Below are 27,661 nucleotides of genomic sequence, written 5' to 3'. Positions count from 1 at the left end.
ATTTTTTATTTAGACACTTTTTTTAGGACTCACATAGATTGACATAAAAGGATCAGGACACGTTGGCCGTTGATGAAAAAAAAAAGGCGGGAATCCAAAGGCCAAGAGTTATTTAAAAAATAATAAAACCCCAGCAAAAATAATAATAATAAATCCATCCCAAAAAAGGCAGAAAGGTTTGCTGACTGGTTTTCTCTATTCAAAGACTGCAACTTTCTCTCTTCCCCTCCTTCCTTCCCTCCCTCCCTCCATCGCCGCACAGAAATGGAAGACGCAGAACACCTTCTCGCTACAATAACGCCTTCACAGGAGGAGAAGCTACGGAGCTGCGATTTCGCCGGAGCCTTCCCGGAGAACTCCAACTCAGTTTCGTCTTCCCCGCCGCGGACGCCGCCGCCGCCGCAGCAGCCCGCCATTTTCACGGTGTCGTCTCGGGAGAGCGGTTCAGCTGGCCGAACCACCTCCCAACCCTATCTCTCCGGATCCGAAAACCCTAGACCGAATGGCAAGGAGCAGGTGCGCATTGAGGTGATGGATTTGGATTCCGATTCCGATTCCGATGGCAACGAGGAAGGGTTGATCAGGAAGAAGAAAACAGCGCCGGAGCCTCGCCGGAGAGAGTCCAATGGCTGTTTGGGGAAGCGAAAATTGCCGGCGTCAATGGGGGGATGTGAGAAGGCTAGTGATGGCGGCGTGAAAATTGGGGGTTTTAAGGACTTGATGGAGGTTTTGCAAGGCGTGCTTGAGAAGGCCAGTGATGGCGGCCATGGCGGCGGAGAGGGTTTCAGTTTATTGGAGACGGCTGAGAGGCATGGTTGGGAATTTCCCCGGCCCCGGTGGTGGCCACCGGAGGGATTTTAGGATTAGTTCTAACTCGAAATGAATCTGGATTAGTATTAACACTTTTTTGCCATTAGTATGTACTTTTTGGATCAATATGTATAAACTCTACAAAAATTTGTAAGTGTGTACCAAGTAAATCTTAGGAAGATCCGGTGCAACAAATTAAGCTGAGAAGGTATTAACAAAATCAAACTCGTAATTTTTGAATACGAAAATCATGTTTGACCCACCTAGTCATTCCTTTCGGGACAAAAATAAACTAACATAAGGGCAACCTTAGTTGAATTGATCACATTATCGGCTTGATAACTATGAAGTTTCAAAGAGAATAGCCTAGTTTTCTCAGTTTGAGCCGATCAGCTATGAAATAGCTAGACTTGATCAAATTGTCGGCTTGACAACTATGAAATTCCAAAGAGAATAGCCTATTAGCTTTCTCAGTTTGAGCCGATCAGCTATGAAATAGCTAGACTGGTTTACCATCTTGTGATCGTTTGTAAACTAAAATCACTAAACAAGCTTTACCCAAATCGCACTTTCAAGTAACGGCTACAGACTTTCTCATAAATCGAACAATCTTTAATCATATGTATGAGATACATCTAAAGATGACTGCTAGCAATCTCTTCTTAGGCATCAATGCCAGTGAGAAAAAAAGAAGTAAACTTCATGGCCAACAAAAACCATTATACAATGCTGATCATCATCCTATACAAAAGAAAACCCCAATGGCATCCATTCCCCAAAGGATCAAAATTTGAATTCATAAAGGCAAATAGGTGAAGGGGGCAAAGGGGGAAAAAGGGCAACCAAACTATCCACAATCCTCATTGTCAGATATCTGTGTTATGCAAAACAGTGGACTATAAATCTATAATCACCATGTGAAAGCATATATAACGACATCACGAGAAGTATTCGTTAGGGCCGGGCGAGATGGTGGTACACCGAGCTGCTGCTGGTGCTCGCCTGCACGATGAAGCTCGACACGGGGAGAAGTTCGGCCTCGGGGAACGAGCTGTTGGATGGAACATCCAGCAGCAGGTCCTGGTCCGAGCTTTCGGTTGCAAAACCGATAGAATCTAGCACGACGGAACTGTAATCGAAGGGCAATGCAGATAGGAGTTTTGGCGTGAAACAAGAGGCGTCGCTGTCTGATGTTTCCTTGTGTCCACTACTGAACCTATTCGTCGCCCTTTTCGGACTCTTCATTCCTGTGTTTGCGCCTGAAGAAACGGAAAATATAACGCAAATAAATTCTTGCGTCTAATTTAAATCGATATCCATAAGTAGTTTGGTATATATAGAGCACTGTTGCAAAAATCGGTCCAGGCGCTACTGCGCTAGGCGCCCCTAGGCCGTGACGATTTTACCCCTAGGCGCCCATCTAGGCAACTGGCCATCGGCTGAGTTAACTCGTCCATTTCGGTCGAGGTCGAGTTATAGCCGAGTTAACCCGGTCGACTCGGCCTTGCTAGGTGCTACTCTGCCGCCCAACTAGCGCCTAGCGTCTACTGCAACCATGATATAGAGGAAAGCTGGAGGCGTGTGGGATAGGTTTGTTATGAATCCTACAATAGAATTATATCGGTATTTTCCCTTTCTTGCTCAATTTTATTTGAAATTGAATTAATCGTTAACCGAAATTCGTAAAATCTTAAAACCGATCACCAAACAGAAACATTCGAAGTATCAAAGAGGAGAAATTTGCAGACCTGAAAGTTTTGGATGCTGCCCATCTCGCGGCCGTTTAACATTTACAGAAAATCCAGCGCCAAAAACCTCGGACTCTCCCGCAACTTCAGACCCCTTGCTACGATTTTTACACTTTACATCCTAAAACATAGCGAAACGCTTCAAAAACATAAACTTGCAAATCTTAAAAGGTAAGAGTAATTCTTAATAACACGGTCATATATAAGACCCGAAGTGCAAACCTCAAGATGATTATGATGTTCTACCCACTTGGACTTTGTCAAGTTGCACAACGCAAATCTCTTCAAAGTTCTACAATCTTCTACTTTCACGCCCGACAATGAGTTATCGAAAACTCCGTCTACTAGTAGTTTCTGGAATGACAATAAGTTCTCCTTGAATTGACAGCTCTCGAACATGCCTTTGAAACTACCAATAAAGAAACGGGCACACGATCAGTTCATGACTATAGTTTACGTATTTACTCCTCTCACGAAGTTTTGCCAAATGGACGTGAAGGAGACTATACAAACCTATCTGGCGGTGCAAAAGTATCGATAATTGGCAAGTATTTCACTAGTTGCTGCTGTTCCTCGATTGTCAAATGAGCGGTGAACTCATCAAAATTGACGATTTCCTGCATGAAATATTGAAAATAATTTCGTCAAGATTGAGCAATGCTTAATAAGAAAAGGCACAAACATTAGAAATAATGTTCATCTATGGTTCCATGCTTGTTAGGACTAGAAACTTGCCGAGTATAAACCAAGATATAAGAACAAAACAAAGACAAGAAAAACGGATATGATACAGCCAAGTATTTCAAGAGTTTATCATTGATTTAGAAATTAAAATTTTAGATTCACAAGGAACTAAAAGGCCCGGAATAGAAAGAACGTAGAGCCAAGGACCTTGTGGTCTAGTGGCACCAAGTTGCACTCCCATATGGGAGGTTGTGGGTTCGAGCCTCAGTGGAGGCGGTATTGACTCTTTGTGCTTCAGTAAGTTGAGAAAGTAGTTATGAACAGATACTACATTGTAACAGAGTCAGTAGTACTAAAAAAAAAAGTGGAAATTCTTCTATTCCAAGTTCCAACACATTGAAATGGATGCATTTACCTTTAGATCTATATAACTTAACGGTGAATCGTGATGAGCTAGAATTTGCAATGTTTCGAGCTGATCCTTATCCCTGAAATTCAAAAAAACGAGCTAGTCAGATGCATCAGATAATGAAACTGAATAACAATGGCCAACAACCCAACGAAATGAAAAATGAAGATACATAATGCACCCGTGTGAGAATCATGTGGCAAAAGTACCCATAATTTTATCTCGATAGGCCTAAGATCAACGAGGAAATTACCTCTTCACCTGTTCTTGATCCATTCCTTGTCCAGTAGGCTTCTTGATTCTCTCACTTCCCACATTTGGTGCATTAGCACCCTTATTAGAGAATCGTAAATAAGACTCGTTTAAAGAATGTTGCTTGTAATCAACCGAAAGAGAGCTCGCCTCCGACTCTTCCTCTCTACCTATCGAGCTTGGATGCCGAATTAGGACACTCCCATGTCCTATCTCAACAGAGACCATCGGTCTATCACTCTCGAATAGCAAATCCTCTTCAGAAGATCCCGAGAGGTAGGATGACTGTTGCTCATGTAAGATAGTGTATAGATCTTTCGTAAGCTTCTCAACAGACGATGGCTTTGGGCGGCCAAGACACGTTCTCTTCCTTGAAGGCACCGTTGTATCCCATATATTAGCTTGAGCGGGACCTGGAAAAGAAGCATACGGTTTAATGGGCCTTTGGAACTTTTGACCATAATGTCATGATGGATACAAGATATTAAGTCCTAAACTACTCTTTGTGCTTCAGTAGGTTGAGATCAAGCAAGTATATATGAACAGATACTACATTGTAACAGAGTCAATAGTACTCAAAAATATATATATAGAAAAAACCGAAGATTCACCTGTCAAATCACTAACTTCAGTACCACCGAATTGTGCACTGCTCTCTGAATTCGAGACAGCAGAGCCAGAACTCGATCTATTGCTCGTATCTTCATCTAAACTCTTACGGAAACCATGACTAGACTCTGGAGCAATCCCAGTTTCGAAACAATCGTAATTTTGCCTCCTTTTAAGAAATCTTGCCTCTTTGTTTTTAACAGGTATGTGTCGGACCCTAGAAACCTTGTAGTCCTCAAAGTCACCGGAATCTGCCCTAGCATGCAAAGGAGTGTAGTTTGCCAATGTTCCTTTCGTTCTCCATCGTGACCCACATGCATTGCACAGAATTGGTTTTTCTGGTGGCCCGTTACGCCAAAGTGGGGTGCCTGCACAATAGTGGATGGACAGGATCAATCCCGAGTAATTCGGGGAAGAATGGAATGAAAACAACTGCATAATTATCCGTTTTTCATACTTCAACACACAATAAGAGCAAGCTTCTTAGATAAGATGGAACGGAGAGAAACTATAACAATGCTAAAAGCATACGTCTTTCCACTCAAAGAGTCAAATTCTCTTTATAAAACTTGCAGACTGAGAAATGACTACATCAATGAACAAAAGCGACCTAAATAAATGCAGCACTTCTCTAGATACCTTAAACCGTTAAGAGCTCCAACATAAGAAAAGCATAATTATAATCTCAAACAATCAAGAAATGCTCGGGGCAAGACGTTTCCCATTCAAGTAATGAACAGCATATGAGCATGTGATCAAAACAACGGTGTATGTGCCACAGAATTCCCAGCAGAACTATGGAGTATATGATTATAAATCTAGCAGGAAATCAGGCCCCAGATTGCATACATTTTTCCACTAAGGAGGTTCAAAATCACGAATTGCAGTGCAGGATGGTATAGGCAATACATTTAGCAAAACGTTTAAATTGCATTTGAGCTTGTTGAATTCAAGCTTAAAACTCAGACCCATTGTTGAAACCCACAGTTTATGGGAAGCCATAGCTCTACAACACCTTAACAACACAATCAAAACAGCACATACTATCCATTATTCTTCATTGTCCAATAACACCAACCTATTGGTATCCAGGTCCATAATTCAATACATAATCTAATCACAGACAGCCATTTACAGCAAACAAGAACAACCCCAGCAGGAAACAATCACAAAGACTCAATCTTTTCTTGCCTACACAAACACTTATAAGCAGAAAAATTAAACTCACTGGTAACACCACAGTGATAGCAAGGTCCTTGCTTTCCCATATCTGTGAATTTAATTTCCTCCCTTAATTTCAAACAACGAAATTCAGAGACAATCCCGAATAAAAAAGCAGGCTTTTTTTAATAAAAACAAATCCCAAAAAAAAAAAACTGAAAATTATATATGTCTATGTATGTATGCGAGTCTTGATTGTTATCCTGAGCTTTTTATACAGCAGAAATGGAGTACTGGGTGTGAAAACTGTTTCTGCAATAGATTGAATAGAAATTTAGCGTTGAAAAGGCAGAAAACCCAGAGGAGTATGGGTGTAAAAATCCCAGAAAAACCACAGAAAAAAAGAGCAAAGACAAAGAGATAGGTATGAGTATAGAGGAAAGGGAGAGATTGAGATTGGGGGTGGTTTAGTTATAGCTGACAAGCTCTGTACAATCCAATGGCGAAAAGAAAAAGACCATTGGAGGAATCTGAGAATAAATATTATTAAATAATTAAATGGTTGGGAAAGGAAGGTTGAAATGGGGAAGGGGAGAGGAAAAGGAAGGGCAGGTTTTGTGTAGTGCTTCTCTATGACCTCTTCCTGTGTAGTGCTACTGTTTTTTTTTTTTTTTTTTTTTTTTTTTGCTTTTTCCCCCCTAATGTTTTACAAAATTTCTCTCCCTCGTGAGATGCAGATACCAGTACAATATGCAATAATAATAATTGCCAGTGTGGGAACAACCTCTCAAAGTGAGGGGGGTTCCTTGTGCGCAGTGAGCAAAGATCTAGCCTATGTGGTTCATGTTCAATTGAGTTACCATGATTTACATCTTCCCAAATGCTCTGTCGGGTCGGGGTGTGGGGGCCATTAAGGTTGGGGTTCAACTTTTTGGAAGAATAATAATAATAATTGCTTAAAAATGAATAATTAAGTCGGTAAAACATGATTTTCTTACCTAAATATCAAAAGTTTGATTTTTGCCAGCGTTTTACTTCTCATGTGTAGGTTGTGAATTATTTTCTGAAAAGTGGTCCCAAAATAATAATAATAATTTTTTAAAACTGGATTAATCTCACGCAGTATGCACACTGCACACTATTGAATAGTGATTACGGGTTGTCTTAATAATAATAATAATAATAATAATAATAATGATAATAATAATAATAATAATGGTTCATTTATAATGTTTGAAAATTTTATATTTTTTATTGGTCATATGTGAATTGATTAATTTTATTGGGAGTCAATAGAGAGTTCATATGAGTAAATGTTATAAAGTCATTTTATAGCTAATGCTTGTTGGTAAACATTAGGCCATTAGAGAGTAATTTTAATAAGGAAAATTTATATTTCTATATTGATAAAATTAGATATATTATGAATTGGATAATGTTTAGAATACAATTTCAAGGTAAATTATATCTCTTTTCGAGTAAGAGCATCCACAATAGTGGATTTTTAGGTGATTTTTATAAGTTTGAATTTACATGTGAAGGAGAGAGAAGTATTGAGAGTGTTGTAGGGAGATATGGTTTTTCAAGACGCATAAAGCGCACCTAAAGTGTCCAGGTGGGCATGTGGAGTGCGCCTAATTTCCGTTGTCTTTTTATTTTTCTTTTTTATTTTTCGATCCCTTTTATCTTCGATGTTCTCTCTACTATTCATCCCTGCAAAAAAATTATTAAAAACTATGTCTATTGAGGATGCCCTAATAAATATAAATTTAAATTTCATCACCTTGATTATCTCAATACCAAAAAAAAGTTATAATCTAGACTTACTAAAAACTGTATAATTGTAAAACATTTATAATGAGTTATTGCCAACCAAAATAAAATACAAGAAGGGAGAAAGAAACAAGAGGATTGTTTTGGATTTTGCTTAAGCCCATATTTTGTTTTTATTTTTTGTCTTTTTTTTTAAATAATTATTTGTCATGTTTCAAACATTATTGTCAACTTAGGGAAATGAAAGTTGTGACAACGTTTTTATTAATCACTCAATTATAATAAAAGTTTTAGTATTTAATCATTAATTTTGTTTTCAATAAAATCATTAATTTTGAAAGGTTAGACCATTACACTCAATTTTTGTGACTATAATGTATTTTTCTTTAAGTGTTAATTATTTTTAGGTATCCCTTCTCCGATTGATCAAATAATAATAATAATAATAATTTTTTGAGGATAATAATAATAATAATAATAATAATAATAATAATAATAATAATAATAATAATAATAATAATAATAATAATTATAATAATAATATTATTATTATTATTATTATTATTATTTTCTAGTTTTATCAATTCAAATTACAACCTCACTTTTCATCCTTTGATCTGATAATTATATTATCGCAATGGGTCCCATGATGGCGTGGCATTTATTGGTTTTGGTCTATGAATGTTTTTTTTTTTTTTTTTTTTTTTTTTGAGCACTACTGACTAATTTAAGAGAAAAATCAAAGGCGTTGGTTGTCTAAACATTATACAATATAAATTTCTTATTTTGCTCTTAATTTAACGATTAAGTTCATGCCTAACTAATAGAGTACAATTTAGTTTAAAATCTAATAGTTGGAGGATCAGTTTGTGTTCAATTAAAAGTCATATGACCAATTTGAAAAAAAAAAAAAAAAAAACCATACTCGGAAGATTATTTTGGAAATTTCCTCATCAATTTTTGAGAAAGTCATTTTGTATGTTATAAACTATCAACTAACAGTTAATTTACCAAACATTATTTTACAATCAACTAATACTATCAATTTATCAAACCCACTAACCTAATAAGCTAACAATTATCAGTTAATAACTATTTACCAAAACACCCTTTAAACTTTATAATGGAGCCATGTTTCAAGTTTCAACCAAGCTCACCTTCCTTTAATGATATTGGTTAGGTCTTTCAATTCCTTTCCCTTTTTCTCTTCTTTAATTTTCTTTTCTTTTATTAATATTTATTATGTATTTTACTTTTCTTTTGATTGGGTTGATAAAAGTCAGAGTCATAGTCATGGCTAAATACAGAAATATTTTATGTCTGCATCAGAGCCGTCCATCACCGGTGAGCCAAAGAAGTCAAGATGATGAATGAAGCCAACTAGTCCATCCTTTAATTTTCTGCATTTCCTATATATTTGTCTTGGTTTGACACTTCTCCTATTCTTGTTTGATTTCGCTAGAGTCTTCTTAAAATTTCTTATGTTTAAAGTGAAATATCACAATCACTTTTTGTAACGAGAGAAACATGTAACTACTATTTAAGGGTGTGTATAGGATAAACTCAACTCAATTGTAATAGTCCGTAAATCACACAAAAGGGTAACCACACTAATAAGATCAGACTTTGTGAGACGGGCTTGACCGGACACTCCCCGAGGGTGTGCAGTGCATTGTGCAAACTCTGCTCCTTTGCAAAAACGTGCAAACCACACAGGAGACGTAACCGTATTAGAAAGATCACCTGTGAGGGTCTTGACTGGCTACTACCTGATGATATGAGCTAGGTAAATCCCGCTCCTTAATTTATAATAGTCCACAAACCACACAGGAGAGGTAACTGCACTAGAAAAATCATGTGCGGTGGACTTGACCAAAAGAGTGTTAAAAAGAATCGAACTTGAAACTCATGACCTTTAAGTACACAATCATGCTTCATCCACACAGAGTACAAAATCACCCATTTTAGGGCTTTTTAAATAATTAATTATATCCCCAACATATTTTACTAATCTCTTTCATTTTCTTCTTCCAATAAAATCTAGATACGTAATGAAACTATGAAAATTTTATTCATTGAAAGTAATCGAAGTATACTTATTATTTTTTGTAATATACTATATACTCACCATTTCCTGCAAAAATAAATAAATGTAAAGATGATAATTGCCCAGGAATTATGGGTAATGGTTATTAGTGCAATAGTGCATGACATTGTGTGGTGACTAGACAATGGAGTTTTGTCTCATAAATTGATGGAATTATATTAGGAAAATAAATTTTATATATATATATATATATATATATATATATATATATATATATATATATATATATATATCGCCGTATTAAATTGATGAATGTTGTTAATCACGTTTAGTGCGCACATGGGGTTAATTATGCTACACGTAGGCATGTAAGTTAGGGTTTTTTATAATTTTTTTCTCCCGATAAGATAAGATAATTACATCACAATATTTAATTAATTAATGATCCTTACAATTATTATTGGAAGTATTACACTGATGAGAATTAAATAATGGAAAATATTTACATTATTGTAAGGAATTTTTCCATACTATGTATAATATCATTAATATGTCGAATTATAATGATAAGATTAAAGGTTCATTTCTTCGATAAAGTGCTATTGATCGGTCTACTTATATCTTATCTTTGAAATCGAGTTAATTGTTCTTAACATGCAATTAGTTAGCAATTAAAGCGTGTGCACCCTACCCTTACCCACCCCCAATCTATTATGGTCATTAATGAAACATTATTCATTATTGCAATGTCGATGTCACATTTCAAGTATATTATTGCGTGTCATTACTTGTGAACTGGTCCAAAACACTTTGATTAAGCGTCAAGATCGATTTTGATGCATATGAACTAAACTAAAACAACTTGATTGGATTATGATGATAATCTATTTATTAGGCTGATCCGGTTCTATATTATCCCACCAGATCTTATTATTAACATCGAAGTATTCCAGAGTAACTTACAGCATGTTTGGTTCACGGAATAAATTTTGAGCTAATAAGAATGCTATTCCATAAGGAATGGAATAGGCAAGGAATAGAATAGGAATTGTATTTTGTTGTTTGGTTTGCGGAAGGAATAGACTTTAGGAATTATATTACAGTGTTTGGTTGATTTAAGGAATAGAAATGAAATATATTTTAAAAGACATAAATACCCTTATAAAAATATGTGATGGTGGCGATGGTGGTGGTGATGGTGGTGGCGGTGGTGGTGAATGGTGGTGGTGGCGGTGGTGGTGGTGGTGCTGGGGTGGTAGTGGAGGTGGTGGCGGTGGCAGTGTGGGGGCGACGGTGGTGGTGGTGACGGTGATAGTTGATGGTGACGGTTGTGGCAGTGGTGGTGGGGGCGGCGACGGTTGTGGCGGTGGTGATGCTGCTGGGTGGTGGTTCTGGTGGCGGTGGTGGTAGTGGCGACGGAGGCGGCGATGGTGGTAGCGGTGGTAATGATGGTGGTGGTGCTGGGGTGGTAGTGGTGGTGGTGGCGACGGTGGTGGTGGGGGCGGCGACTGTTGTGGTGATGGTGGTGGTGGTGGCGGTGGCGGCGGCGGCGGCGATGGTGGTGGTGGTGGTGGTGGCGGCGGTGATGGTGGTGGCGACGACGACGATGGTGAAATAGGATAAATTTATATATAGGATAAAAAAAATTAGGTTAAAGAAAGGGGTAAAAAAGAAAATAGATTCTAAAATCTATTCCTGAGCGTTCAGTAATAGGCTAATACCAGGGGGGCCCCTAGTAATAGCTATTACCTTATTTGAGGTAATAGGCTATTACCAGGAATATTATTCCTGGTAATAGAAATGGTTACCAAATAAAAGAATAGACCTATTACTGAGAATGCTATGCCATTCTTGGCCTATTCCGTGAACCAAACGGGCCATTAAAAATAAGAATAGCATCCTAATTATTAATCAACAACAACACAAGACCTACTATAATTTAAAGTTAAAATGTATAAATTTTTTATTTTCCTAATTTTTGAGAATTTAATTAACATCACATCATATGACACTAAAAGTTTGCATAAAGTGTGTACACAAAAATTGATGGGCAAGATGAAATGTTGTGTGGGAGCTGATGAGGAATGGCATTGGGACTTGGGAGGAAACCTAATTGAACGGGACACAAATACTATGCTAAATTGCTATCCTATCACTAATATTTTTTTTAAAAAAAAAAAAACAAAAAAAAAAATCAATCATTCTGAAGTGTGCTTTGATTGAAACCCACAATCATTATCTGAAAGTGTATGCTCATTTACAAATAATTTACTTTAAAATCTCAACTGCTACATATATATATATATGTTAATGCAAATGGTTGAAGGACCACTTACATAATTCAAGAAAAATGACAGCAACCTACCTTTACTGATGCTATATCCTAAGGACTATTATTTTTATGGTCCAATGTTGCCTCTGATTTTCACTTTTATCAGGCACCAACTACATAATTGTTTGTCTGTGTGTTTCTTTTTGGGTGGGGTAGGGGTTAGTAGAGGGAAAATAGTGTTCAGCGTTGAGTCTATCTAAACTGATTTATCTCTTTGTAATATTTTGCCAGCTAAAATCTCTTACCTATTAGTCTTCTTAGTTTAAGTCAGTCACTGATTTACTTCTTTGTGGTCTTTTGCTAGCTAAAGATTTACCGGTTGCGGGATGCTAACTCACCAGAAAAGGAAAATCCTTGATTGACCAAAAAATTACAAGCATCTAAGACATCAAAACCTTTGGACAAAAATATATCAAGGAGAATCCAAATTTACAACGAATGAACAGAATCCTATTTGTCACTTGATCAAAGTGAGAAAATTACTGCTTAAAATGAAAGGAGGGGGGGAAGAACTGTATTTTGGGGAAGAAGGGAGTGAAGAAGTTATTCTGCAGTAGGCGAAGACAACAGCTTGAACAGGATGCCAACCGTAAACCCGATAACTCCAACGAGAAGCGCAAATTTTAGGGAGAAGCCTAGGTCGTTTTTCCTATTTCTTCGTCTCTTCAGCATATCCTGTGGACACACAGTATAACAAATGAAAATGGTTTTTGATTCCATCGACAAATTTATTTAATGTGTCATTCTCAAATCGTTAAGGTTGTCAAATTTGTGACGTTTGAATTTACTTGTACCAGTTTCCTTTCATATCTGTTTATCCAATTATCGATGTTGCTTCATAGCAGTGACAAAACACGTAGAAATCTAAAACTACGATGTATCTATGCAGGAAGGTAATGATGGCATAAATGTAGCCATTCCTTGAAGATGAAGGGAATAAAAGGAGTCACTAACCAGTTCTTGTTGCAATTGTTGTGTTTGCCTCACAGCTGCATCTCTTTCCTCTCTAGTGCGCTGCACCATCTGATTCTAGATCATTAAAGGAAACAAAGAGTTATTAGTATGCTAACGGCTTTCGAAAGTGTAGAATTCCAATTGCCACATTAATACACACCTAAACACCAAAAATGCAAAAATTATGAACAAATACCCAAGCTTAAAAAGCATAGCATTCCAAGTAAATCAAAGCCTGACAGAACCAGAATGGCTCGAGTAAAGAGTTCTGTTGCAGTGCCAATTCGAAGAGTTTTATTACAATTATTATTCTAAGAGTCCTATATGCCATTGCTATTTCATGGGTGAAAGGAAAAGAGAAGCAGAGTTGGTCTGAATAGCATGGACTATGGCATTGGAGTGACAAAAAAACCAAAAAAAAAATGCAATTCTCATGATTAGACCTAGCGAGAAGCATCTCCAAAGTTGCAACAAGGACTAACACTAAATATGCAGTAACAGGAAAGAGATTAAGACTAGTGTCACCTTGGGGAGGAATAATGTAATGGGAAATTTCAAATTGCAAATCCGTAATATAGTACATTAAACTCAGTTACTACCTAGAAGCCAAAAGTCTCTAAAATTTCTCAACCATCTGCACTACTCGTTTCTGTATGCAACTATCTCTTAGGAAATCCCAGAATGACATACAAACACAAGAGACGACCACAAACAGTGTTTTCAACCACCTAAGGCAGTTTGCTGTCCAATAGAGAAAGGCTTGAACGTGAGCGGCCAATAACTGAAAGCAATGCTTTCAGAGAGAAAAGGCAGCACCGGTTGCCGATCATCACAACAGGCAAAGCATAACATTTGAATAGAAAAAAATTGTTTATAGAACAACTAGAAGTTTCACCACTAAATGGAAACTAAATTGACCTTGCAAAGAAAATAACTATGGCCCACTGGCAATAAAATTGACCAAAAAAAAAAAGGTAAAAGAAAGTGAACTGCAGTAGAGCTTACAGAATTTGCATCAGAGCCTTGTTTGGATCCGTCTTCTGAATTTCCTGTAGTAGAATTAGGAGTAACGTACAGAACCTTAAGCTTGCACTCCTCTACTACTGTTTTCCCATTGTCCTTATTAAACTGTATGCAGAAGCAGTCATCATTTTCAGAGAGAGATGTTTCATTTTCTTAAACTTCTATGGTAGCATACTAACTATGGGTGTAAATCAGTAAATGTGATCTTCCAATACAAGATTATTACCGTATCTGGTGGAAGGTCATCAGAATAACTACCGACAATGGTGCTCTGTAGAAGAAATTTGTCCTTGCATTGCATATCGGCAGGAAACTCTCGTTGAGCTTGAAGGGTAACTACAGGCACCATTAAATCAGCGTTAGCATTTCTAAGTCATTGTTATAAGTTAGACATGGGTCACAGTAATCATGCACATAACATCCACACGTGATAGCCAAAATCCAAGTAAATAGTGGAGTCTGATAATTAAAATTTAGGTGCATAAGTAAGACAATGTATGGTATCCACAGGATTTCTTTTGTCCACATTTTGAGAGTTTGGTGTTAGTTTTGTCTTATGCTAGAACTTATTCCAGTGTTAAGGCACTTCTAACCGAACAATCTTGCAAATGTCATATATTTAGTCAATAAGAGCATACGTGTCTGAAAAGAATTGCAAGCTCAAGAGGAGCACCTCTGATGTAACACGAATCCCATGGCTGTATAACACCGGTGTTTGGCCGTACAAAATACTTCTTTGGAGAAGTAGTCTTTACCTGCAATAACAACAAGAAAAACGGGGACTCCATGAAGTCAGTTAAAAATAGAAATGTTTAAGTGGTTAGAACTTATAAGTCATAACTATTCATGCAATTGTCGATTGCTAAAAGATTACCTTGAAAGCAACATTATGCTCGGTAGTATTCGAAACTTTAAGATCACAGAAGCTTTGTTTATCGAGCTCAACTGAAAAGAAGCACCATCACACCACACATATAAGTAATCTTGAATTCAAGTTAAATTGGCCATGATCTCCATCCCCCAACCAACAAAATGCGCAAAAGTACCCAAAAAAAAAAAAAAAAAAAAAAAAAACCAAATTTTCTTGTTTTCCATTTTCAGCTCCATTACAAAAGCCAATTCATACAACTGCTTTATGTTCCTAATGCAAAGCTCCATATTTATTATAAAAAGAAAAAATAAATAAAGAAAGAAACAGGATCTTTGCATTCACTCACTGTTCATTCCAAACACCATTACACAATCCAATTCACGTAACCATTCATGTTTCTTTTGCTAACCACCATATATCCCCCAAATTCCATTAACGTTCTTCATCAACACCAAGCACCAATTGCATACAAAATGTTCGTTTTTTTATCCGAATGAAACGAAACGATACGATACTAGTAATCCAAGCAGAAAGGGATACATAAAGAGAGAGTGATGAATTACATTGGAACTTGAGCTCATCCGGACTAACAGAAATCAACTGGTTGGAAGCACCAGTCATCGTACACAGCCCCGATGAAACGGATCAACGTCGGAATCAGCCGGAAGCAAACCTTAACACGGCAGAAAGAGAAAACCAAACCCTAGGTTAACCAAATGCATATCGGTGGGAGCAATGCGGGGGCGGGGCAAACGGAGAAGGAGAGAGAGAGTGTGTGTGCGTGTATGCGTGCGCGTAAAAGAGGAAAAAGGAAACGGGAAATAAGAGGATCGGAGAGAATGACGGAAAACTTACATGGAACAGCAGAGGCGATTTCGGAGGTTAACGGCTCACCTTCAACGATCAATTTTCTGGTCAGAAACAAATTGAGAGAGAAAGAGAGAGATGAATGATTTAGATGGAAGGGGGGGAGTGGGGGAGTGGGGAAGGGTGGCTTTCAATGATAAGGGATGGCGGGTCGTGGTGGTGGGAATGATGCCATGACACATGGCTTCATTCCTCACTAGCAACGTCTACTATTATAAATTTAAAAAAAAAAAAAAAAACAAAAAAAAACAAATACACCGTCATTTGACACTGTCTGTTGAGCCATTGAGTCACCGTGAGTCCGTAATTTACATCATTTCAAATTCTTTGTCGGGTCAGAGAATATGGGGTGTTGGGGCTCTTGGGGTTGGGAAGAAGTTGCCTCCACGATTGATAGGGTAATCTTCGGTGTTGTTAAGCGATCTGCGAATCATGCTACCCATAATGTTGTTAGGGAAACCGTTTCTATGTTAGGTTGCGGGGAGTGGTTTGATAATCCTCCTCATTATCTCGTTAATGTTCTTCTTTCTTATTTAATGAATTAAGTTCTTATTGTAAAAAATAATAAAAAAAATAAACACGCCTAACGTATATGGTCTTTCTAATACGTTTTATTTCTCTTGGTGTTATTTATGAACTATACTATAAAACCAAACATCATCGAATAGTAATTGCAAGCCGATAGATTTTCTGTAATTTGTGGAAAAGCTTGCATCCACTACTTGTCTGTAAGTACACTATGGGTGAACCCACCTTGTGACCATAGTCGGCAAAAGATCATAATGAAATAAACCAGCAAAGATTGTTCATAGCTTATCAAGTCAAACTAAGAAAGTAAATAAACAACTCTCACAAAGAGTTAAACTTCGAACCTCCAAGTGATCCTTTTTTTTTTGGGGGGGATGGCGATGGAGACTCCAGGGTGTGCACTGGGTAAACCTCGTCTTGTAACCCTAACCGGTAAATGACCACAATGAGATAAACAAACTTAGATTATTCATAGTTGACCAACTCAAATAAAAAAAAATTAATAAGTAATTATTACAAGAAATCAAACTTGAGATGTCTAAGTTATCTTTTTCCCTAAAATTACTAGTGTAGAGGTGGTTTTACCACATATGTCACGGCATTGACACTTAAAGTATATTTGACAGTTTGGACGTTTGGTCTAATGGGGTAGTTTATACCAATTCCATGATGTATGGTGGGGGTTTGCTTTCAAAACCTAGACTGCTAAGGTGTAATTGCCATTGCGTTTGGGGGAAACTATAATGTTGACGTACCTTTGCAATTCAAGTAAAAGCCATTAATGAAAGTTTGATGATGCAACCACCTCCATTTTTCAACATGATTGTCAATATACCTATGATCAACATTGACATTTTGGTTACCACATAATTGAGTTATCATTTCCTTTAGGTTAAAATATTATCCCGCATTATGAACTTTATCGGATTATTAAGGTCGCATCATGACCTTTCATAACATATTTTTCAATTCACTTACCATTAATTTTTTGTTCGCCTAGCATTTTTTGCATGTTACCTACAAGTTACAGGTAATAATATGCTGATGTGGAGTTTATTTTTTATTGACGTGTTTTAAATACTTATTAAAAGTATGACATGGCAGCCATTTAATCATTTTCTTTAAAACAACAAAATTAGAACGAAGAAACTCTAAATCCTTAATGTGAAATCCTACCATTCAAGGACATCCCAAAATCTCCCAAACGAAACCCTAAATCCTAATCTGAAATTCTACAGTCGATGACATCCCAACATCCCTAACCGAAACTCTAACTCCCTAATCCTAAAGACGACGACACTAGACGAAAGAAAAATCGACTGGAAAATTGAGGGAAAATCGATGCAACACAATCAGAAATTGAGAAAGAAGACGACTAAGGTATGTAAAACAAAGTCTAATTTTTTGTGGGATTTTGTTACACTTAATGTAGACCAAAATCCATAAACCACCTTACTCGGAGGCAATCATTATTGTGTGGATCATGATCCACACAAGTTGTGTGGAGCATATTTTGTCTACTGTAAAATAATGTACATTCAGTACAAAAATAATGTACATTGTATTTAAGAAATGTACATTATTTTTGTTCTGAGTGTACATTATATTGTATAATGTACCTTTAATATAAAAATAATATATATTTTAATATATTAAAAATGTACTTTTTGTTATGATACATGTAATATAGTGTGGACCAATTTGCCGGGGAGAGGTCGGTTAGGATTAAAAATTTATAATTCGCGATAAAGTGGGCTTCGAGGAATAATAATTAAAGAACAAAAAAATCTCTCAATAGTACTGGCCTGCAAATCCATCAAAATATAATCAATAATCAATTATGAAGGTTGAAGGCTTTGTTGGACTAGGTCCTGTTTGGGCAGGGCATGGAAATGATTATATTAGTACTGTACTTTTTCCATTTTATTCCCTCTTTCTTCCTACCAATTGGGCCCTGAGCTATACTTTGTAGGGGAATCTATGTAGGCCACAGAAAGCCCACTTCTAAGACACAGCATTTTATGGCCCAATACATTTTTCACAGAACGTAATGTTGTGAGCACGTGTTCACCTTGCAGACGTTATGCCATGGAACCGTGTTCACCATTCATGGTGAACACGGTTCCAACGGTGTTAGTGCACCGTTATCTTTTTTTTTTTTTTCTTTTAATTAATTACGTGACTGCCTACACATTCACTTTGGAACCATGAGATTATGAATTTTCTGTTATGAGATTATGAATTTTCTGTTATGAGATTATGAATTTTCTGTTATGCGATTATGAATTTTCTGTTATGAGATTATGAATTTTCATTACATTCATAATTTCGGAGTTTCGGACATTCATAAATTATGAATTCATGCATGCACATTCACTTTGGAACTATGCCTACATATTCCCGTCCGAAATCACGGACATTCATAAATTATGAATCCATGCCTGCACATTCACTTTGGAACCATGAGATTATGAATTTTCTGTTATAAGATTATGAATTTTCTGTTATGAGATTATGAATTTTCAGTTGTGCGATTATGAATTTTCTGTTATGCGATTATGAATTTTCTGTTATGCGATTATGAATTTTCATAAAATTCATAATCTCATAACAGAAAATTCATAATTTGATCAGTAACGCGCCGTTAACTCCACATCCGCGATTTTTTTTTTTTTTTTGCCTAAAAACGACGTCGTTTTGACTTGTGTTCACCATTCTCGGTGAACACGATTCCACGGCATAATTTGCGTACATTTGCAAGGTGAGTACAATTTCATATCCATAATTTTTATATTGTAGATTCATAATTTTTATACTGTAGAGTTATAATTTTTAAATCGTAGATTCATAATTTAAATACAGTAGATTCGTAATTTCTATACAGTAAATTCATAATTTCTATACTGCAGATTCATAATATATGTACTTTAGATTCATAATTTCTGTACTGTAAATTCATAATTTCCAAACTGTATAGTTATCAAATTACGAATATATAGTTCTCTGATTTGTGAAAACAGAGTTCAACAATTGAAATCTAAAGTATAAATTTTATGAATCTATAATATAAAAATTATGGATATGGAATTGTGCCCACCTACACCTGCTAACAGCATAATTTGCCATTTTTCACACGCTTCTTTATCGTAGTCCTTGGATGAGCATCAGATTGAATCCAAGAGGCACGCTTGTATTGCACGGGGCGTTGACGAAGACTTTCATTTATTTATTTTGAAATATATTAAGGTTGGAGGTCCTTAAAAAAAAAAAAAAAAAAAAGAGTTAGAGTCAAACACCTGGTGTTCATATGACACTTATATGACTCCCTTGATTTCATAAAGTGTAATTAGTATGATATTTACTTTATAGTTCACGTTGTTACCTGGACCGCACAGTAAAATTTGCCTAAAATTGGTCAAGTTGGGTAGGAATGGGGGCCTTTCATCCGTTTCATTTCAACCATTTGTGAACTCTTTGAACAAGATGGGAGTTGTCAAGTTTTCATGTTTATAGGGTGGTTAATTCTTGTGCAGATTGGTTGGCGATTCATGTTGTTTATTTAAGTCATAAAACTCAAAAGTCATTTTTTTTTTTCTAAAGAGAATCAAATTATTCCTATTAGTTCATATTTTGCCATATTTTTACTCGATTTATTTGTTATTTATTGGTTATTCTAACTCTTATTTCTTCTATTACTTTCATTAAACACACACGTACATACAAAAACTTACACACTTTAAATTTAATCTTATGCACCTTAACCTGTGACCTTACGCAAAATGACCATAATGTCACCGTGTTTTTTTTTTTTTAATTGTTATTCATTTTGGGTTGTTGATTTTGGTAATTGGATCCCATGAGAACAAACTCCTAAGAGAAAACTAAGAACAAATCTCAACTTTACATTTGTAAAAGTTCGGTGGTTCTCATCAAATTTTTAAAAAATGCAATGACATTTTTGTAATAATCATCAATTTTACTATGCAAACTTGGACACTTAAATATACAATCTTTAACAACTAAATATGCAAACCTGATAAATTTTATTAAATCAATGAAAAAGTTAAATTTTAAATCTAAACCGTAAATGTTAAGCAGTAAAAAGTGAACCACTAAACCAAATAAAACAGAAAATGCAGTCATAAACTCTAAAATTGAAATCCTAAGTGCAATGTACTTTTGTATTTTTACAAGTGCATTTTTTTAATACTAAATGTGCAAAATGTTAGAAATAAATGTACAAACATAAAAAATTATGAAAATTACAAATTTTAGTGTTCAAATTTGCATAGTAAAATTAGTGATAATTACGTAAATGTCACCACATTTTTTTTTTTAAAAATCAGATATATTCCATCTAATTTTTTCGAATATAAAATTGAGATTGATTTTTAGTTTTTCTTATAAGAACTTGTTCTCATACAATTATATATTATATATATAATAACATGACATTTCATTTGTGGGCAGCATGGGATCTTGAGAAAAATCTTTCCGTACCATAATTTTTGTAGGTTCCTTATGGTTGAGGAATTTATGAGGTGTTTTTCACAACCTAGTCTCTGTCCATGTCTGTGTCATGATTCATGTCAATACACATACCATATATGCTCAATTATATATTTTTCTTCTCATTATTACTACTACTACTAGCCCAAGTGTCCCCCACACCTCGACCCAACAGAACATTATTTGAGAATATGTAAATCACGGTGACTCAATGACTCAGCAAACAGAGCCAAATGTCAGTGTATGCGCATAAGAGATCTGCCTACTTTGAAAATAATTTTCAAACTGTCACCATCAAAATTCGAACATTTATCTCTTTTTCTAAATATTGCTTACTGAACCATTAAGTTAAGCCTATGCGGACAGACACCATTATTCTATAGGCTAGTAAAGTGTGTATTTACCATTGTGAATCCCGTGATCAAAAGGCTGTGTCGTCACGAGTTGTTTGGTGAGAAGTAATATATCGAAAGTACTTGGAAGATAGCAATAAGCATGAAGACATTAAAATGTTTGGTTTGGTTGTTTCGGCTATTAATGACTAAAACCCTTTCCTAGACAATGCTTGACTTTAAGGAACGACCAGAAACAGTCCATAGCAATTGGATGTATATATTCCTTTGATTTATAGAAAAAGTCAGTCTTGTGATCTTAATAGATAAATTATCAGATAATAAGAATATAAATCAGCTTAACTTATTCATAACTGATTCAAATAAAAAAAAGGTCATAAATAGCTTTTTAGTGGTTGAAAATTTTGCAACATTTAGTTTTTAGGTGATAGAAAAACAAAATAATTAAAAAAAAATACACTACTTTTCATCGGCTAGTGGAGTAAAATAGGGCATAATATGGAAAACTCTAAAAATTTAACCTATTATTGATATCAGTAAATTGTGTGTGGAAAAATATTCTCACCTACTTAAATAGCTAGTCCCAAATATCATAGCTAGATACAAGAAAACTAAATGAACTTTATAAAAGATTTTTTTTAAAAAAAAAAATTTACTACACAAAAAGATTGTGGACCAAATTGATGGGATTTGTTCTCATATGCATGCAATGATTCTATTTTGATGAATTATATTTCATTACATCTAATATAAATGGTCTTAATTACAATAATATATGTCCAAGATCATATGGTTTAGGAAATGGTTACAAGACATCAAGCATGCTATATTGCTATGACACCCACTTTGAAAAAACATACCATTCACTTTACAATTTACATGCATACTATTGATTGGAGGTCGGTAAATGGTCAATCCATTAATTTGTGACTAGGAGGATTATTGGACGGAAATTAGTGAAAGGTCAAGTCCAGTACCTTGCTTCTCAAAAATGTGATGGCCATTTATAAGGTAATAAAGCTACGACTTCGCTACTAGCTATAACTTTTAGCATAGTGGTAAACGTTTGATCCTAATACATATATACGTACCAAATTTATTGGCAAAATTTATGTTTGAATATGAAACTTTATTTAAAGAGAACTTTTTTTTTTTTCCTTGAAATCATCTCATATGTTGTCAGAGCTAAAATTAAAAGGATTAATAGACAACTTTCACAGTAAGTCGAACTTGATGTACTCCTAATTATCCATATTAGAGTTATAATAAAATATTTTCAATTTGTAAGGATTAATTGTCAAAATGCCATTCTAGTTTTTATTATGGCATAAAAAATGCCTTTTAATGTTCTAGAAATTTCCATGAATATATAATAATTATATGGATATATATGAACTTAATTATCACAAGGGTCCTAGCACCTATATATCAACCTCTTCCCTTACTCTTTAAGTACCCCTAGAAGGCAACTCCCTGAAAACCCCTCTGTGCTTTCTGTGTTCGCCGGCCGGAGAATATCTCCGATCAGCTAATTTCCCCATTTTCTTGGAGAAGATCTCTGAACTCACAGATCGAGTCATGGCTCTCTCACGTGCCATGCTCGTGCTCTCCTCTTTCCTTGCATTTATGGTGGCTCTGTCAACTGCTCAATCCCCCATGGCTTCACCGCCGGGAGGAGGCGGCGGCGGCGGCGTCACAATGCCCCCGTCGGTGGCGGCCTCCCCTCCGAAGATGACCCCGGCAGCACCCAAGGCAGCTCCTCCGATGGCGACGGCTCCACCGCCCATGACTGTCGCGCCAATGGCAGCTCCTCCGATGGCAGCGGCTCCGCCGCCGTCAGCGCCCATTGCGGCTCCTCCGATGGCACCGACGGCGACTCCACCAATTGCCAGCATGAGCCCAGGCCCATCTATGGACTCACCGCCGCCCCCCATGCATATGCATATGGGACCTTCAGGGGCACCGGGGGCTTCGCCGCCGGGGTCTCCGACTGAAGGACCATCGCCGCCGCCGTCGTCGTCCGGCGGTTTTGTGCATGGAAGCGGCGTGTGCATGAGCATTATGGTAGCATTGCTTGGGGGAGTGGCAATCCTATTTTAAGTATTCATTTATATCATCATTATCATTCACATTTGGTGTAGACTAAAAATAATCATTTGTGTATTCTTTTCATTTCACTTTTAATCTCCTCTTCTTCTTCATAGTTTTCTTTTTCTTCTTCCCCCTTCCAATTTCATGTTGGATTTTAGAGCTTTTAATTCATTGTTGTATGGATCTTTGAGTATGGATGAGGATTGCTTAGAGATTTATTTGGATAGATGTATGTACCATATATCTTGACTTCACTTCATCAATAAGACCTCTAGCTTCCTAAACATTCAACAATATAATGTGTGATGCCATATTTTGGAAGTGTTGATCCAAAAGTAACTCCGAAACTCAAAATTTTTGATTACTCAAAACTTGTCATAAAATCTTGATTCGTCATCACGAATAATGTTTTTGACCATATCACCAATTACTCTGGAGATTCACTCTTCAACAATGTACGTCGGTGCTCATTCACCCCTAAAAAAAAACTAACACTATACGAGACATGACATATGTACTAAAACTTTTGACATCAATTGACATGTAATTCTTGGTAATTTGTTGCATATTTAATTCTTAACTTTCTCAAATGTGTGTGTATTGGAGAGCAACCCCAGTCTTCAGCCAGCGGTTAGTAATTAGTTAGCTACAGATCGATAACTTAGTATACTTCTGGGTTTCTCTCGGTACCTAAAAAGATGTGTTTATTGACTATAAGATATTAATTCAACTATAGCAAACCTTGAAATGGTTGGAGAGTTTTGTAATTAATTTGGTTGGAGAAAACTCATGTTAGCAATGAAGCATGAGTGGTCCTATGCTAGCTAGCTAGAAGTGTTTGTTTCTCCTCTTGGTATATTATGGAAAATAAAGAAAATTGGCATCATCTATCATGACACATGAAATATGTGGGAATACTTAGCTTGCATACATCATGTAGAGGAATTTAGTGCTAGCTGGAAGTGATAGGTGGAAGGATGAATAGATGCAATTTATTGTGATGGGGAATTGGAGGAAAAGTTAAAAAGGAGTGCTAGCTGGATGAGTAGAAATGTGTGGCCTTTGAAAGGAGAGAGTGTGTCCTTAGCTTTATGTGACATCCTTTGGTGGGTAGGAAAAGGTAGGTAACTATGAGGGGTAGTATATATATAGATTAAATTGGAAAATGATAATATATTTTTTATCAGGAAGTAAAATTCTAGTTACATTACATATTTAGATTAATCGAAGAAAGAAAATAAGATGAATTAAAGTATGTCACCTTGGTAGAAATTAAAGTAAAAATTAAGATAAAACGTTACAGTTATCAAGGTCAAGCTCCACTACACAAAAAAGTTATATAACTTTATTTTCTTAGATTGTCACGTTTTGTAGATTAATGGTAACTCAGTTGAACATAGAGGGGCGCCCCCCTTACTGTCGATGGTACGTAAAACTCGATCCCGAATTATTGTTTCTAAATTTTACCCATATAACTAACTGAGCTGCTCATGCAGGTTAGAAAAAGAAAAGATAAAAGGAGAATGGTTTTTTTTTTTTTTTTGGTGGTGAATGCATGTATAACAAGAGGACGGTTGGTGGGTGGGGCTTACTTAAGACAAAGGGACACTAGCAAGATGGTGATGTTCACATGGTGTGTGTACCTATGTATGTACAAACGTTGTTTTGCACTTCTGTATGTACTACCCCCATAACCCTTTCTTTAATTTTATCATCTCAATTTCACACCGACGACTCCATCCTGTAATGTGCTTGCAATCCCAAAACAATTTGTTTTCGATACATTACGTTTCAGCTTACACTAGACTAATCAAGTCCCCATATCTTGTCCATGCACTTTAGATCAGATAATCTACCAATTGACATAGTCACCCTTATATTATTATAAATTAAAGTTTTTGTTTTTATTTTTTTATTTTATCGAAGAATCTGAAGAACCCCGAGAGAGCAAATTAGACATTACAAGGAAGCATTTTGGTATGAGAGGCACTATAATTGTGTTCCATGAGAATGTGCTAAAGATCAGATGACAGGAAGATGGAATTGTCAAACATATATACATTTTTCTTCTAACATATAGATGTTATATTCTGGTGAACAATAATGCAATTTCAAAAGGAATTTTCCTACTTGGATGATACTAAACACATTCCTTGCTATCATATATTAGCAGCAAGCCAAAGTAGGTGTTGCAACATGTGGATGCAGCATTATGCTTTGAAGCTAAGAGAAACATCAGATTCTTGAAAAGTTGAAATAAAAATGGTATCTTTGTCTTTAAAGTTGCAGAGGAAAGCATTGGATTCCATGTAAAAGAGAGAGAGACACACACACACATATATATATATATATATATATATAGAGGGGTGATAACATGTGGTCATGTTGTTAGGTGTGGTCGTGTGGCGGAATTTCATAATACACCAATAGTTAAGTAAGATATACAACATCAACGTCAGAAAATGCACCACAAAAAAGGCACACAAATTAAGTACGCATCACCAACAACACACCATTAGGTGTGAGTAAAAACACCATACAGTGTCCGAAATACACCGTTGGGGTTGGTGAGTTATATGGTGTATTTTTTGGGTCTGTTGTGTATTTTTTGGTATTTTTTTTGCATTTCATTGTGGTGTGTTTCCCTTACACTGTTGGTGCATGTTGTTAACACTGTTAGTGTATTATGAAATTCTGCCACACGATCACACCTAACAACATGATCACATATGTGCATTATTATTATTATTATTATTATTATTATTATTATTATTATATATATATATATATATATATATATATATATATATATATATATATATATATATATATATATATATATATATTAGGGGAAGGGTGGGTATATAACATAATAACTGTCACAAGATGCAAGAGAGATGCCCGGGAAAATGCAAGAAAGCTTAAGGAAAATGTCTTAATTCTAAAGACAAATGAGAACAATATATTTAGCAAGGGTAACTTATATACATATATTAATTAACAACATTCTTTTAACAAATAAGATCTACATCTACAATTCTAACAAGAGCCAATAATGTTAGGCCTTTAACTGGAATAAAAAAAAATGTTGGTACTACTTGTTTCTTAAAATGAATGGTTCATAGTATTTTGATTTTAGTATTTTAATGATTTTCCTTATTTACCCTTTATTATATTATTTTCTTTCCTTAAATAACTTTAAATTCTGTTAGTATAAATTTTATTAACGGAATATTTCGTTAACTATTAATTATTCTTAACTTGCTCATTAATTTCTATAAGAAAGGTTTTCGAACCTCATTCCAATTAGAATTAGCATAATTGTTAAACATATACTACGAATATGTTAAAATGTATTAAAAAATATAATATATATAAACTTTGGTCAAATAATTAGCCCGACTAAATACATAGCATTCAATGATTATAAATCAGGAACTTTGATAATCATTTGATTTTCTTTCATTAAAAAAATAATAAATTTAAGTTCAGTTTTTTTTTTTTCGTTTAATTAATCTTCTTTTGATTATTGAGAACAAAACAGTTTGTCTCAACAACGAATGAAAATTAAAAAAAAAAATCAATGATTTCATTATTGTGGATGAAAAGTATGTAAGCCACTTTATTCTATTGTTATGCTGTGGAATTGTGTCCACCTTGCAATGTGAACACAGTTCTATGTTCATAATTACTGAATTATATGTTCATAATTATAAAGCTATATATTCATAATTTTTGAACTTCATATTCATAATTATTGAACTATATTCACAATTACAGAACTCTATGTTCATAATTACTGAACTATATGTTTATAATTATAAAGCTATATATTCATAATTTTTTAACTTCATATTCACAATTATTGAATCTCTATATTCATAATTATGTTCACAACTCTATGTTCATAATTTTCGAACTATATATTCATAATTATGAACAGTTTTGGAACCGTGTCTACCTTTGTCCACCTTACAAGGTGGACACGGTTCCACATCATAATTTTTCCACTTTATTGCTCTTATTACTGAAATTAAAAAAATAAATTAGTAGCTACAACAAAAAATAATACATATGCATTTAATTAATTTAGAATTAGATGTCTCACAACACATGAAACATGTTGGGGAAAATTACCACTACCAAATATCAACATGTGCTTGTAAGATAAAGAGTTCATAGCACAACTAAGATCTCAGTCATATACACAACAAGACAAATCTGAAACTTCATACACCATAATCTCATTGCATGATGAATCCGTCTATGATACTACCAATAACCCAATTGCACATGAGACACTACCAATAACAAAAAAAAAAAAAAAAAAAAAAAAAAAAAAAAAAAAAAAAAAAGGACATGTACTGAAGATGAAAACAATAACAATGCTACCTAAAAGAAAATTAGAAAAATTTAAACTAAAAATAGTATTTATTTAGACTATCGCTTTTAGACTTAGTACTTAGATTATCGTTATTATAAAGTTGCAAACATTTATTTTTGTGACAGTTATATATAATCAATCTCTCATATATTATCTTGCATTTATATACTTTAAGTTACCGATTTGAATAAACAAATTTAACATTTATTTACCTATGCATGAACATCTTCTATATAATATTGCATTGATATACTTT

General features: G+C 35.2%; 4 protein-coding genes across 6 annotated transcripts; 1 reads left to right on the top strand and 3 right to left on the bottom strand.

The window, feature by feature from the left end:
• The first annotated feature begins 91 nt into the window (after nucleotides 1–91).
• Nucleotides 92–27,517, top strand: LOC109152952. Of its 2 annotated transcripts, XM_019300654.1 has the most exons (3): nucleotides 92–866; nucleotides 21,006–21,013; nucleotides 27,506–27,517. In XM_019300654.1, exon 1 carries the CDS (start codon nucleotides 265–267, stop codon nucleotides 859–861), a length of 597 nt encoding a protein of 198 aa, XP_019156199.1. In that variant the 5' UTR covers nucleotides 92–264; the 3' UTR covers nucleotides 862–866; nucleotides 21,006–21,013; nucleotides 27,506–27,517. The 2 variants fall into 2 exon arrangements, with proteins under 2 accessions (XP_019156199.1, XP_019156200.1); XM_019300655.1 differs by lacking the exons at nucleotides 21,006–21,013; nucleotides 27,506–27,517 and having other exon boundaries at nucleotides 92–400; nucleotides 437–942.
• On the bottom strand, nucleotides 1,453–6,299 carry LOC109152945 (GATA transcription factor 26-like). Its single transcript, XM_019300646.1, has 8 exons — nucleotides 5,741–6,299; nucleotides 4,515–4,880; nucleotides 3,905–4,316; nucleotides 3,658–3,730; nucleotides 3,072–3,175; nucleotides 2,781–2,967; nucleotides 2,559–2,679; nucleotides 1,453–2,069 (listed from the first exon to the last, which is right to left on the bottom strand). Exons 1-8 carry the CDS (start codon nucleotides 5,778–5,780, stop codon nucleotides 1,765–1,767), a joined length of 1,608 nt encoding a protein of 535 aa, XP_019156191.1. The 5' UTR covers nucleotides 5,781–6,299; the 3' UTR covers nucleotides 1,453–1,764.
• LOC109152949 (vesicle-associated protein 2-1) lies at nucleotides 12,166–15,717 on the bottom strand. 2 transcript variants are annotated; one of them, XM_019300651.1, is made up of 8 exons: nucleotides 15,529–15,717; nucleotides 15,237–15,346; nucleotides 14,677–14,747; nucleotides 14,476–14,557; nucleotides 14,029–14,138; nucleotides 13,785–13,907; nucleotides 12,780–12,854; nucleotides 12,166–12,500 (listed from the first exon to the last, which is right to left on the bottom strand). In XM_019300651.1, exons 2-8 carry the CDS (start codon nucleotides 15,292–15,294, stop codon nucleotides 12,369–12,371), a joined length of 651 nt encoding a protein of 216 aa, XP_019156196.1. In that variant the 5' UTR covers nucleotides 15,295–15,346; nucleotides 15,529–15,717; the 3' UTR covers nucleotides 12,166–12,368. The 2 variants fall into 2 exon arrangements, with proteins under 2 accessions (XP_019156196.1, XP_019156197.1); XM_019300652.1 differs by having other exon boundaries at nucleotides 12,780–12,848.
• Nucleotides 22,577–22,990, bottom strand: LOC109152711 (glycine-rich cell wall structural protein 1-like). Its single transcript, XM_019300362.1, has one exon. The coding sequence runs from the start codon at nucleotides 22,988–22,990 to the stop codon at nucleotides 22,577–22,579; it is 414 nt and encodes a 137-aa protein (XP_019155907.1).
• Nucleotides 27,518–27,661: the final 144 nt, after the last annotated feature.

This window comes from Ipomoea nil, unplaced genomic scaffold (assembly GCF_001879475.1).
Source record: "Ipomoea nil cultivar Tokyo-kokei standard unplaced genomic scaffold, Asagao_1.1 scaffold2480, whole genome shotgun sequence".
Classification (NCBI taxonomy): Eukaryota; Viridiplantae; Streptophyta; class Magnoliopsida; order Solanales; family Convolvulaceae; genus Ipomoea; species Ipomoea nil.
This window is presented reverse-complemented; position numbering and strand designations above follow the sequence as displayed.

What these genes read in the sequence shown, in the direction of transcription:
- LOC109152952 (XM_019300654.1), top strand. Translation starts at nt 265, where the DNA reads ATGGAAGACGCAGAACACCTTCTCGCTACAATAACGCCTTCACAGGAG.
- LOC109152945 (XM_019300646.1), bottom strand. Translation starts at nt 5,780, where the DNA reads ATGGGAAAGCAAGGACCTTGCTATCACTGTGGTGTTACCA. An exon ending in TAAGTTATATAGATCTAAAG is followed by an intron (nt 3,176 to 3,657) that starts GTAAATGCATCC and finishes TATTTCATGCAG; the next exon opens with GAAATCGTCAATTTTGATGA. An exon ending in AACATCATAATCATCTTGAG is followed by an intron (nt 2,680 to 2,780) that starts GTTTGCACTTCG and finishes GCTATGTTTTAG; the next exon opens with GATGTAAAGTGTAAAAATCG.
- LOC109152949 (XM_019300651.1), bottom strand. Translation starts at nt 15,294, where the DNA reads ATGACTGGTGCTTCCAACCAGTTGATTTCTGTTAGTCCGGATGAGCTC. An exon ending in ATGACCTTCCACCAGATACG is followed by an intron (nt 13,908 to 14,028) that starts GTAATAATCTTG and finishes TTCTGCATACAG; the next exon opens with TTTAATAAGGACAATGGGAA. An exon ending in AAGGCTCTGATGCAAATTCT is followed by an intron (nt 12,855 to 13,784) that starts GTAAGCTCTACT and finishes TTAATGATCTAG; the next exon opens with AATCAGATGGTGCAGCGCAC.
- LOC109152711 (XM_019300362.1), bottom strand. Translation starts at nt 22,990, where the DNA reads ATGCTCATGCACACGCCGCTTCCATGCACAAAACCGCCGGACGACGAC.